This window comes from Gallinula chloropus (assembly GCF_964237585.1).
Source record: "Gallinula chloropus genome assembly, chromosome: 2".
In the NCBI taxonomy this organism is placed as follows: domain Eukaryota; kingdom Metazoa; phylum Chordata; class Aves; order Gruiformes; family Rallidae; genus Gallinula; species Gallinula chloropus.
This window is the reverse complement of record NC_140086.1, coordinates 127,862,853-127,875,864: the sequence shown is the minus strand read 5'-3', so window position 1 is coordinate 127,875,864 and position 13,012 is coordinate 127,862,853. Positions and strand designations below refer to the sequence as shown.

Here is a 13,012-nt window from a genome sequence, read left to right as displayed (position 1 = left end):
AAACGTCATTTCTAGAAAAATCTGTAAAAAGATAAATCTCTTGGACAAAGTATTTACAAGCAACAAACTCATAGACACGAACAAAGAATACATTAAATTAAGGGGGTGAAAGTCCTGTAAGTCGTGTAAACACTTGCAATAGTGCATCTCTCTGTGAGGTCATGTACCCTTAGATCACCTGTCTTTCTCTCAGGGAAACTCGGAGGAGAGTCCTTGCAGCGGGAGACCCTTACGCGTGTGCCAACACAGCTCCTCCAGCAGAAAGGAAAGAGTGGGGGGAGTGGGGGGGTGGAGAGCGGGGGGTAAAGAAAATCTCTTGGCACCAAGGCTCCAGGACCCGGCGGCTGTCAGGCGAGCGGGTAGCGGTGCCCCTCCCAGGCCGGGAGGCGGCGGAGGGAAAAGCCGGAGCTCTGGGACCCTCTCAGGGAGACCGACCGACCGGGGGACCGACCGGGCGACCGACATAACCGCGGTGAACCGACGCGAGTTGCGCTGGCGGGGGTATCGCGGTGGGCGGCCGTCGGAGCGCGCCGGCTCTCAGTTGGAGGCAGCGAGCGTGTCCGAGGCGGAGGAGGCGGGCGAGGCGCTGCAGGGCGACGAGCAGGACTTCTCCGAAGAGTCCTCCGCCTTCTCCTCGCAGCCCGTGGGGGTGGCGGGGGAGATGGGCAGCAGCCCCTCTTTCTCCCGTTTCTTTTGCTTCATCCGCCGGTTCTGGAACCAGATCTTCACCTGCGTCTCGTTGAGCTGGAGGGAGGCGGCGATTTCCACCCGCCTGGCCCTTGTCAGGTACTTGTTGAAATGAAACTCCTTCTCCAGCTCGGTGAGCTGTTTGGTGGTGAAGTTAGTTCTGACGGTGTTGGGCTGGCCCACGAAGCCGTACTCGCCGGCCTTGCCTGCGAGGGGACATGCAGCAGTAAGTAAGCGCAAATGATTTATAGGCGACGTAATCAATATGTCCACACCGGCTAAGCGATAGGGAGCAAGAACTTCTTAGGATAAGAGGGAAGCCCCGGCAGGGTGAGTGATGGAGTGCGAGGTGCTAAACCGGAGTCAGCCTCTAGTGTCAGAGGAAACTTGATAAGTGGTTTATGAATTACAAGAAATATGACCGCGGGAGAGGCGGAGAGGGGGAGCCGGGAATAAGCGGCGCTGGCTTCCAGCGCCGCGGGCAGACGGCTGCGGCAGCTCCCAGAGGTGCGGGCCGCCCTACCTGCCCAGTAACCCGCGGGTAACCGCGCCGCTTTCCCCGCACCCACGGCAGAGAGAGAGAGAGAGGAACAGCCCCCGCCCCGGCCCTCCCGCCGGCCACTGACCTGTTTTGGGTGGGTTTCTTTTCACTTTCATCCAGTCGAAGGTTTGCGCCGGCGGCGACGTCTCGGCCGAGGGGGAGCGGGCGTTTTCCCGGTGGCCGGCGTGGAGGGGAGACAGAGCATGGTTGTAGGTGCCCAGGGGCAGGTTCTGCTGCTCCTGCCCGTAGGGGGAAGGCACGTACTGAGCGGGCCCCCCCGCGTAGCCCTGGTGCGGGTGCTGCGCGGCAGCGGAGGAGGAGATGCTCCCCGAGTACACGGCGGGGGCACAGGGAGGGAAGCCGCCGCCCAGCTCCGCGTCCTGCCCCAGGGGGTAGGGGCCGTACGCCGGTCCGAAGCCCTGTGCGCCGTAGGTCGGGCCGCAGCCGGGGTGAGCGTAGGACACCCCCAGGCCGCCGTGGTGCTGGTAGGCGGCTGGCTGGGCCGGGGGGTGATGGTGGCGGTGGGGGCTGATGGGCACCCCGCGGCCCGCGAGGAAGCGATCCTCCCCGCTGCAGCTGCCGGCGCTGACGGCGCAGGGCTGGAAAGTTGTAATCCCGTGGTCGGGGTGGTAGGCGCGGGCGGCACAGCCCCCCGCCTCGCCGCCGAGGACAGGGTACTCGAGGAAGGAGCTCATCCTCGCAGCGTTCCTCTGTCACGCCGCCACCGGGTCTTCAGCGTCCGGCGGGGCCGCGCCAACTTTCCCACTTCCTCCATGGGGCCGGCAGGAAAATGACACGAAGGTACAGGCAGCGGGCAGGCACGTGGGGGGCGGCAGCCAATGGCTGCGGCGCCTGCGGGACTTTCCCGGCTCCTGCCGCTGATAGATCGCCGCGTCGGGGGCATTTAAACGCCGAGCGCTCCGACGGCGCGGCACGGCACGGCGCGGCGCGGCACCGCGGGGCAGGGCGGCGGCGGCCCCCCGGGGAGGAGGGGGGGATGGGCAGGGGCAGGGCTGTCGCACCGCTGCCGCGCCGCCGGGGTCCCGCCCGCCGGCTGAGAGGGGAAAGCAGGAGACACCCGGCCCACGGAGCCCACTGGCCATCCCCTCCAGGGTGAGTGCTGCTGCAAATAGGGTGTCCCAGCGCCTCCCCTGCTGTCGGCGCTGTCAGGCCGGCGCTGGGCACCTCCGCTGCCCCCCCGCCCCTATTCCCCAGGCCGGGGCCGCGGGAGGGGTGTTGGGGGGCGACTGGATCAGTGTTACGGGGCGGGGAGTAGTGGGGGGAAAGCAGCGGGTGCTGCGCCGAGACCATAAGCTTTGGATGGGATGAAGATGGGACTGTGCATGTGTTTGGGGACTGCTGTGGGGACAGGGAGGGAGATAGGAACGAAGATGAAGATAAAGCGGAGAATAGGGATGGGACCGATGATATGGATATGGATATAGATGGTGATGTGATGTGGCCGGAGCCGAGGGATCTCGCTGCTCCTGCTCCGTCGCAGCCCCAGCGCGGCGCGACGCCAAGAGTTAAAGGGGCTTGTCCAGCCGCATCACCAGGCGGCCGCGGACATTAGCATAGAAATGAGCCACTTTTGGGACTGACGGCCATTGTGCTCTCTCGGGCCTACCGGCCTCCCCCTGGCCCGCATCCCTGCTCCCCCCTGCACCTCCGCCAGGCTCACTTGCACCAGCCCATGGCTGGGGTAAGGGAGGAGGAGCCGGGGGCAGAGGGATGGATGATTGGGCGGGGGCCCGAGGTCTCCGCAGCCCATCTGCTGGGTCCCCGCGGCGCCGCTGCCGCTCGCCCGCCCGCCCTGGGACCGGGCGGGGGGAAAGCTGCCCGGGGTGCCGCGGGTCGCAGCTCGGTGGCCCGGGGAGGCGGCCCGGGGCAGGGGCAGAAGAGCGGCGGGAGGCGCAGGGCCCGCAGCGCCGGCCCCTTTGTCCCTGCGCTCCGCCACCCCGGCCGGCAGTGACGGGAGGTGGCAGATGGCCAGTGGCAGAGAGGCGGCCCCAGAACCCTTGGGAACCGCGCTCAGCATCGACTGAAACCTACTCCTCCCCACCCCTACGAAAGAAAAAGAAAAAGGTCCTTGGATAGAAAAGGAGGGGTGGGGGCGGTGGGCTGCGACTCGGTTTACGTATGAGGAAAAGGAAAGAGGAGGTAAAGGCCAGGCATCCGTCCGTCCCGGGGCATCCAGTCGTCTGCACGGAGAGAGGACGGCACCAACACTCTTCAAAGAGGCGTCCTGCGAAACGTTAACCTCGGGGACCGATGGATGTAAAGTCGTGTCCCCTGCCACCAGCCCCAGGAGGGACTGCCCCTCTATTTCTGCAGGTGTATTTCCAGCTGGCTCTTATGTCCCCCTCTTCTGATGCTCCGTTCTTGCTTGTTTTGAAATCCAAAAGGCTCTTCTACCCCACCACCTCTCCCTGCCCACCAACACCCACACATACACCACACACAAACCCTCAAGCTCCTCCCTCCCACATGAACTACAACATCCTCTCCTAGGTGCAAAGCTCTCCTATTGCTATTAGGTCAGCCCTTATCCCATGCCACCTCGATGGCCTCCCTGCTGACAGCCAAAAACCGAAGGGCTGCTCCCTCCACCACCCGTCTATCCGTAGGCACTCAGTATTTCAATTTGTTCTGATTTACTACACAAGCGCGGATGGTTAAGGGCCCTCTGGAAAGGTTCAGTTTCTTAAACTCCAGGGGGGCGGGGTGGAGGACAAGAGCAACAACACTCCAGAGGCATTTATGGCATTATACTGCACCAATTTTGGCTATGGTTACAGCTGTAAACACGTTTATTTCATTCTTGTAAACCAGTTGTGATAAATGCTGCATAAAGCGGGGGGGGGGGATGGGGGGTGGGAAAGGCAGGCCTCTGGGACTGTTTACTTGTACAAGGGCTGGCATCTTTTCAGCGCCTTTTCAGACAGCCAAAGAAAAATGTATATTTTGCTATAAATAGATCCGTTTTACCAGTAAATTCCGCCGAATCCCAGCACCTCTCTTACAGTCTCCAGCATCCTGAAACCCTTTTTTCTCTCCCTTTTTCGTGCCATTGTCCCTTTTGTTGCATTGTCTCTCTGGCGGGGCTTCGGGGGTTTGCTGCCTGTACTGTGCGTGCGGGCAACACCATGGGAAGGGCCGGAGCTGAGGGGAAACACGCCCCACACCCCCCCCTTCCTTACCCGGCCCGGCGAGGGGGAGCTATCGCCCCTTCCCTCTGCCCGCAGGCCGGTCCGGCCCCTCTGCGCCCCTCCGCAGCTCCACTCCGTGTTTCCTGCCCCGGGATTGGGGCCGAGGGGGCGATCCATGCGCTTTAGGCTTTTCCGTGGGAGTGTGCCCCCGCTGTGGCCCCAAGGCTCACTGAGAGACTCGGAGGTGACCCCTTCTCACTGAATCCCCCCATTTATTTAAATAGAGTTTGCAAGAAGTTTAAATTTTGTGGCGGATTCTTTTTTCCTCCTTTCCTCTTTTCTTTTTCCTTTTTTTTTTCTTTTTCTTTTTTTTTTTTTTTTCCTTTTTTCCCCCCTTAAGACGTTGTCAGCATCCAGAAATCTGGGCACAAAAGAAAACCCCAACCCGTTACGTGTACGTTGCTGTCCAATTTAACCCAGTGGCAGAGGAGTTAAAATGCCGGGGAGGCTGCTCGCTTTCCGCAGGGACAGGGCTGGAGCGGAGAGAGGGAGAAGCGGGGCCGAGATTTCGCCGCGTCCGCAGCTCAGCCAAGCTGTTGTTTTAAAAGAGCAATAAAAATGAATTATGACTAAACGCCTTCTCACTTAATGGTTTTAGACGGGTATCCCCAGCCCCGGCAAATACGTAAGAGGATTTTTATTTGTGCATGTGTTCCTGCAATTGATCTCTTTGATGACATTCTCATTCATAGAAAGAGTTTGATTTATGACTTTCGGAAGAATTGCGTTCAGCCCTTCCAGCTATAACCCACGCATCCCAGCTCCACAACGTGTTGCAGGGCTGGGAGACAACACTACTCGCATGGAAGGGCAGCAGAGCCCCGGCCACAGACCCCCGCTCAAGCATCAGTCTCCTGTGCGATGTAACCCCCTCGCGCTCACACGCACTCACACGCACCCACACGCACCCACTCACACAGGGAGCCGCGATCTCACCCGCCCGGGATCCCCTGGCCCTGGAGCGGCAGAGCCCCGCTGGCATCTGTTGCTCGGTTTTACCCTAAAGGACGGGGCTCACCCACCGCTTTGGGGTCCGTCCGGCAACGCCGCCAGCCGGGTAGCAGGCAATTTGGTGGAGATTTCTGAAAGCCCAGCTTTGCTGGCGCCAGTAGAGAGTGGGGAGCCCAAAAGAAATCTTAACTTTAAAGCCAGGGTTCCCCCTTTTCGTTGTCATTCTTTCTCCTCGCAAGAAGGTTTAAACAAGGGGGGGGGGAATTTATTCATCTGCGCCCCCGCACCGCCCCTCAAAGGGACTGAGTGGAGGGGCTGCTTCCTCCTTAAACGCTTCTCCTTCCCCCCAACCCCCACCCCCCGCCACCCTTTTGATTTTAGAAGCACTAACTTCTCCATTTTCTCTCCTCCTAGGGATGATTTCTTGGACTGCTCAGCACATGAAGAAGAAACAACGAAGAACAATCTGTGTGAGCTCTGATATTTTTTTAAGATAAGCTTCCTGAAACAGCTTGCTGGCTGCTAAGCACCGCTTTCTAGAAAAGCAGGATTATTTCTTTAAAGAAAAAATAAATCCTTTTTTTTTTATATGTAACAGGCTAGTTTCTGCAGGAGACGCTTATCCTACTGAGTCTCTCAGGTTTTACCCGTAACAGAGAAAGTGCTCGTTCACGCTTTTGTTACAGCTTAGCATTTCCAAGCTTTGTATCCTCAAGGAGATAATATACTACATTTATACATTAAAAAGAAGAGGTCTCCATCAAAGCTCTGAATGGTTTTAGTTTCTTTGGTTTGGGATTGGGTTTTTTGCCCCTTATGAGAACCCTTGCAATAAAGAATTTGAACGTGTTTTTCCTCCCTAATAGTAATGTCCTGGATTGCAAAAAGGGGAGAGCTCGCAGTCAGGATGCTAGGTTTTGATTATTAGTAAATTAAGAGTATAAGGGAGGGGGAGAAATACCCGTCATGTTATCAGTCTTGAAAGGAGAGAGAGAGGGAGAAAGAGAAAGAAAAAAAAAGAGTAAGCTCCTTGTAGCAAACAAGAATTTATTCTACCAAAAATACTTATGACAACGCATCCTAATGCAATACAAAAATAAAAAGAAAGTGAAGATACAATTCCTATATGATCACTTTCTTACAGACCTCATATATTGCTTTTGTAGAAAGACCTAGAATGCGGCTAGGTTAAAACTGAACACAACTAAAACTTCGTAGGAAATGGCAAAATGGCACAACAGAGGGAGGTAATAAACGAAAAAATACTGACCAGGAAAAAGGAGGGGTGAAAAAAAATAAAATTAATTCACGGGGAAAATAAAGAAGAATAGGGAGGAGAAAGCAGGACCCTTGGAGAGGACGTCTTTAATTTCTCAGTAATTCAGATGCTGCAAGTCAATTGTAGTGAGTGTGTCTGTAAAAAAGTCAAAACTGTCAGCAGAAATATCTACGGGACTGTCCAGAGATCCTGGCAAACTGGGGGAAACTGCATCTGAAAGCTGTAGGCAGGAATCTGTGGAGAAAACGTTAAAGTCCTGTAAAGAAGGGACATCTAGGGCCTCAGGACTGTCATTGTTCAGGCCAGCTGCACAGTTCTGGGCCATTGTTGAGAGGCAGTTTTGAACAGTGGGTGACTGATGTTGAAAATGTTTCAGATTTTTCTCATTGCTCGTTAAAGGCGAAACGGGGAAAGTTTGGGACTCGCCATTGTGCGCATTCTGCGCCTGCTGCTGGGAGAGGGCATTCTGCTGGAAAGCGTAGCCTTCCCGCTCCAAGAGAGCGCCGGAGACGTTGCTGAGGGCTTGCTCGAAGAGGGATTTCTCCTCCTCCTCCTCCTCCGCCACTTTCTCGGGGTCCTCTAGGCTCTTAAATTTCCCCTCGCTGTTTTGGTTCTCCTTGCACTGGGTCTGTCTCTTGTGCTTCATCCTCCTGTTCTGGAACCAGACTTTGACTTGTCTCTCAGTCAGATCCAGCAAGGCTGCAATCTCAACCCTCCTTGGTCTACAGAGATACTTGTTGAAATGAAATTCTTTCTCTAGCTCCAAAAGCTGGGTGTTGGTGTAAGCCGTCCTCAGCCGCCTAGATCCACCGCTACCACTATCGGGGATTTCAAGGGGGTCTGTTAAAAAAGAGAGAAGAAAAGAAAAAAAAAAAAAAAAAGAAAAGAAAGAAAGAAAAAGGAAAAGAAAAACACCACCACCACACGCACCCCAAAGCATCACCGCCAGAACAGCGAAAGCAAAAACACACGCACGCACACACAAAACAGATAAATGCACGGATTGAATTTCAGCACCCGAGCACATCGCATCCCGGGGGTGGGTGGGTGGGGGGGTGGTGGTGGTGATGGGGGGGGGGGGGAGTGCTCTCTCTCTGCACGTATGTGTCTATATCTATATGTCCATATAGCATAAAATAGCAACTGCAACAAAATGGCCGCCTTTGGACGCAGTAAACCCATTGTGTTGCACTGCTGAGCGCCCGGTGCTGCGTGCCCCTCGGCCAACCTCCGCAAAATCACTGCCTCCAGCTCCCCAACCTCCCCACACCAGAGCAAACTTTATATTAGCCATACCGCAATTTATAATTAATGCATCAGCTGCTTAGCTGAGCGGGAGCAATCTATCACTCTTCATTACTGTCAAATATCCTAACTCTAGGACGGCGAGACAAGAGAGGTCAGCTCCAACTCAAATAAATCATCCCGCATTAAGCAAGTTTGGGGAAAGTTTGGGTTTCCAGAGAGCCCCGCCAGCTCCGTCCTCCCCGCCCGCCCGCCCCTCCGCCTCGTCCCCCCGCGAAGCCGGGGGGATGCGGGGAGCCAAAAAAGCGGCCCGGCGGGGCCGACGGCAAGTCTTTGGACTGACCTTTGTGGCTGAGGCAAGCAGGTCCAGCGGCTGAGGCGGAGGCCGAAGCGGGCGGCAGCGCGGATCGCTTAGACGCCTTTTTCTCTTTCATCCAGGGGTACTCCGGGGGCGGCGGGGCGCCGGCGGGGCCCGGGCTGCCGCTGCGGCCGCGGGGGCTCGCCTTGGGGCGACCGCCGCCGCTGTGGCGAGGGTGGCTGCCGGGGTTCAGGCTGGGGATGGTCTGCTCGAAAGGAGGAGGAATCAGTGTCGAGTGTGAAAGCGTCGAGTTCTTGATTGATGAACTTTGAAATGTATCACCGACAGGGGGAAAAGATGTCAGGCACTCAGCAAGCGATGGCTGGCTATTGATAAAACCGATCTCTCGCTCAAATGCGAAATTCATGGCCTTCAACTGGCAGCCCCCGCGGAGAAAAAGTTCCCTCGGATTCAGGGGGCTCGGGGGGGGGAAGGCCCAGGAAAAAGGAGAGAGAGGAGAAAAAAATATAGCATAGAAGATCGCTGGTGGGGTGTTTTTTTTCTAATTCACTGATTACAGCCGTATGGGGACCGTGCTACTATTAAACTATTGAATTCATGGAGACAAGGTTGAAATTGGACCGAATTGGCTGTCACATGATTGCCTCTGCCCAATGACAATTTGGGCTTTAATCAAAAGAAGCCACTGTCTGTTTGATTGATCCAAAAAAGTCGGGAAGGAACGCCTCATTGGGGGCCAGAAAGGCTTTATTTACACTTTTTTTAAAGAGGGAAACGATATCTCGAGTATCTATCCCCTTGGCGTCCTAATCTGAAATGATCGGGGAAAGAAGGGGGGGGGGAGGGTGCGTGTGCGTGGATATATTTGTGTGAGAGGCTGCGAGTGTGTGTGAGTGTGTGTGTGTGTGTGTGTGCCTGCTTGTCCTGCAGCCTGCTGCCTCCCTCGCCTCCACCCGCACACTCTTCTCTCATTGTTTGGGACTGTCAGGAAAACGCTTTGCACCTCACAAATCATTTAAGCACCTCAATCTGACGCCTTGAGTCATTAACAAAGTAATCCATTAATCTTCAAAGTTTTGACACCGCCAGGCCCCCGCATAAGAAGTTGCACCCAAGCAGGAGTCTGAAGCAGAGGGTCTTGATTTTTTCCTAGGGAATAGCACTTCCTCCAAAACTAGTTTCTCCTTCCCGACTCAGCTTCGATGGACTCCTTTTTATTTCCTTTTTTTCCCCCTTGTTTGGTTTTTTCTTTTTTTTAATATTTTTTTCTTATTTTCCTTTTTTAAATTTTTCTTTTTAACTTCTTTTTGTTCTTTTTTTTATCATTTTTTTTCCTTTTTTTTTTTTTTTTCCTCCTGGTTATCGGGTGTACAGTACGGAGAACAATTGGCCGCCGGTGCCGAGCCATTGTTTAACAGGATCTTCCTCAGCAACCTTGCTTCTAGGGGAAGAGTCACATAGGCAGCAGCCCTTGTGCTTCATGACTTCCCTCTCCAGTTGGCTTCCCGGGATTGGACCGTAAAACATAACCCTAGGAGTACCTCTCCGGGCGAGCCAAATCGCGAGGCTGCTGCAAAGCGCGTCTGGCTGTTGCCTCTTTAAAAAAAAAAAAAAAAAAAAAAAAAAAACCCAAATCCTGTGCCTTAGCTTGCAAACGATACTCCCGTCTGCTGGCATAATTTGCTTAATAACCGTAGTAGGCTGGGTCTGGTGAGTATTTTCGATTACCAGGAAATATATGGGCTGGTAGCGGGTTTGTTTTCACGGGGTCAGGCAGAGCGAAAATGCTGGGGGGTTACGACTTGAGAGACGGCACTCGCCTCCGACGCTTGGCTCTCGCCGCCGCCGTCTCCAGTAGCCCCTGCTAGGTCGAGGCAAGTCCCGAATTTGGATGCTTTGGGCACAATTTTCCAACCAGACCGAGGCGAGAGGGAGAGCGATGACAATGATGGCCACAATCACCAGCCTGATGAATCCTATGGTCATAGCCGCCTTGGGCAGCCCGGACGGGGCTTGCCTTCCCGCGGAGCCCGGGATGCCCGGCGGGGTGGGGTGCGCCGGGGGGCCGGGTGGGGGGCGGGGGGAAGGTGCTTCCGAGCCGCTCTCCGCGTCCTCGAGGAGCCAGGGACCGTCGCCAGAGCGATGCGGTGCCATGTTGCTTTATTTTCGGAGTTGCCAAAAAGGGGTCTGCAAGAGTCTTCGTAATTAAAATTAAAAAAAGAGAGAGAGACAGAGAAGAAAAAAAAAAAAAAGGAGGGGGGGGAGCACGACAAAAAGAAAACAACAACAATAAAACCCAGAAAACAAGACCCCCAAGCACTCAGCGGATCAGTCTGCGTCCAGACTGCACGAAGTGCATTTAAAAAATCGGTTTTAAGTTAATGCACCCACAAGATGTAGCATATCTGCGAAGGCATTGGAGAGAGGGGGAGGGGAGGGGCTGGGAGGCTTTAAATGGGCTTTTTGGTGGTTGCTTGTTTAAATAAAATATAGAACGAGACTTGTCATTTAATCCCTCAAAAGGGATGCCTTACAAATATCGATGCTGTTGGAAAATGCAAGGGGTTTAATTTTCTTGCTTTTAGTCCAAACAAAGCTCTGGTGGTGTCTGCGTGCGATCAATCTTGGCCGCCAAAAGGTTTGACAGCTACTGGCCCTTAAGAACACATTTAAAGCTTCTTGCTCTTTCCAAGATCAAATGTGGCCGAGAAAAGAGGCTGAGCAAGAAACGCAAGTAAACAAGGAAAAAAGCTGCTTTTAAAATATGCTGGCAAAGGACTGGGCTGCTTGTGGGAAAAGTCCGGTTTTATTTTGCTTCTCAGTGCCTACCTTGGGGTCGGGCTTTTTCTTTTCTTTTTTTCTTTCTTTTTTTTTTTTTTTTAAATTTTGTTATTTCCCCTCTCTGGAAAATATTGGGATTAACAGCAGGATGACAAATAATAAAGAGAGAGGTTTGGACTTTAACCAGGCTTTGTGAGTAAAACCTGTGTGGGTGTCTCTATTCTGCACATTTGTTTCTTGTGGTCAGTCTAATACAAAAACCACCTGGAACAAAACCTTTGGAGAGGGAACGCTAAATTCTTGGGCAAATCAATTACTTCTGCCTGCAGAAGGATCTTTTAATCGGGCGAATCTTAAATACGGAAAATATAAATTCTTATTTGCAACCTACAGGATGCAAAGAAGGGGTCGAGTTTCTGGAAGGATGGGGGGGGAAATTGCATTTTTTTTTTTCTTTTTCCCGAGTGGGGAGGGGGGTGCGTGTAAAAAGCCAAATTCTTTCTCTTTGAACATTTTCCTAAATGTAATTCGTGATGCTAAAGGAGCCATACAGTAAGAACCACCGACTGTACCGTTACCTTTTGTTGTATCTAACCTAACTGATCCGAGGGGTGGGGGGAACCAGCTTGAATTTTATACCGGCGCCCATTGGAAACGAGAAATGCCTCGTAATGCTGTAAAAATGCTTCTTTCGCCTACAAAATAATAATCAGTCGTTGGTCTGCATTGGGTAATAATCAGATTTCGATGAAAAATATCAGCCTACATAACCTTTCCTTCCGTGGTTACATACCTATATATAAAATAAACAGCACGGTATAAATATATTTGCAATCTCTTTCTTTGACTGAGCATACTTTATCTATTTATGCAGAAAAGCTCTATATAGATTCATGGATGCATGACAATGTTTCAGCATCAGGCAAGGATGGTTCTGGGAACAAGATAAAGCCCAAAGATTAATAATATTTCAGCATGAGACCAAAATGGCGACATTTTTTTCTGTGCTCTAAAAGATACAGATGGTGAACAGCGTGCGTTATTATCTACACAGCATAGGAATATGTCTTTATAAACGTGCAGGGGTATATTTTACCTAGTCTATTAAGGTCCATTTTGATTTATCTTTCAAGTTTCAATCTAAAAATTACGGATATTTCACCTGAAAGGAAGAAAAATAGGATTTAAGCACGCGCTTGCGGGTTTCTGCCTTCCACCTCCAGTCGATTCGGCCCGGATACCCCTGCGGGTGCCCGTTGGGGGTCGGGACAGCCCCCCTTCTGCAGTATCGTGTGCCCCCCCACCCCCCAATACACACGCACATACACACACATAGACACACACATCCACATCCCCGCGGGAAGAGAGGAAGGGCAGGGCTCCCCTCCCCCACAGCCTCAGGCTGCGGGGGGGGGGGGGGGGGGGGGAGGGGGGGGAGGAAGAGAAGGGAAGGAGACTCAGCAAAATGGAATAACCCCCAAAATAAAATTTAAAAATAATAATAAATAAATGGGGAAAATATAAGATCCACTTCCTTGAGGAAAAGGGGAAAAAGCGGCGGCGGGGGTCTCGGGTGGAAGGAGCCATGTCCAGAGGCAGCAGTGCTCGGTATCCGCCCCCCAGCCGCGTTTGGGCTTCGCTCGGGGGCCTTGCTGTACCACCCTTGCTCCCGAGTGCCGGTTCCTCTCCTTCCGCAGCGGGAGAGCCCGGGGATAAGGCGGCCCCTCCGCGCCCACGCCCGCATCCACGCGGGGCTTTATCCTGAGCTCTGCTCCCATGTGCTTCACACACACACACACACACACACACTCACACACACTCAGGCGCGCACACACGCACCCGCCTGGCCCGGACGGGAGACAGGGGACGCTCCCCGCGTTGCTCCGCGGCCGGTCCCCCACCGGATGCCCGGGGCGGGGGCCAGCCGGGCCAGGCGGGGAGGGGGCCATCCGCGCCCTCCTGCCCTCCGCACCAGGCGGGCACCGCGCAGCGGGCGCAAG

The 13,012-nt window shown here is 53.9% G+C and overlaps 2 protein-coding genes across 2 annotated transcripts; both read right to left on the bottom strand.

The window, feature by feature from the left end:
• Positions 1 to 537: 537 nt before the first annotated feature.
• Positions 538 to 1,923, bottom strand: HOXA1 (homeobox A1; the record flags this gene model as incomplete). The annotated part of the gene is made up of 2 exons (XM_084260090.1): positions 538 to 893; positions 1,314 to 1,923. The coding sequence occupies 2 exons, from the start codon at positions 1,921 to 1,923 to the stop codon at positions 538 to 540; spliced, it is 966 nt and encodes a 321-aa protein (XP_084116216.1).
• Positions 1,924 to 6,666: 4,743 nt separating this feature from the next.
• Positions 6,667 to 8,652, bottom strand: HOXA2 (homeobox A2). Its single transcript, XM_084280567.1, has 2 exons — positions 8,256 to 8,652; positions 6,667 to 7,507 (listed from the first exon to the last, which is right to left on the bottom strand). The coding sequence occupies exons 1-2, from the start codon at positions 8,635 to 8,637 to the stop codon at positions 6,762 to 6,764; spliced, it is 1,128 nt and encodes a 375-aa protein (XP_084136693.1). The 5' UTR covers positions 8,638 to 8,652; the 3' UTR covers positions 6,667 to 6,761.
• Between the last annotated feature and the right edge of the window lie 4,360 nt (positions 8,653 to 13,012).

Bases quoted from the DNA above. Each gene is read 5' to 3' on its own strand.
- HOXA2 (XM_084280567.1), bottom strand. From the start codon at position 8,637: ATGAATTTCGCATTTGAGCGAGAGATCGGTTTTATCAATAGCCAGCCA. The intron at 7,508-8,255 runs GTCAGTCCAAAG...CTTTTTTAACAG, and splicing joins TGCTTGCCTCAGCCACAAAG to ACCCCCTTGAAATCCCCGAT.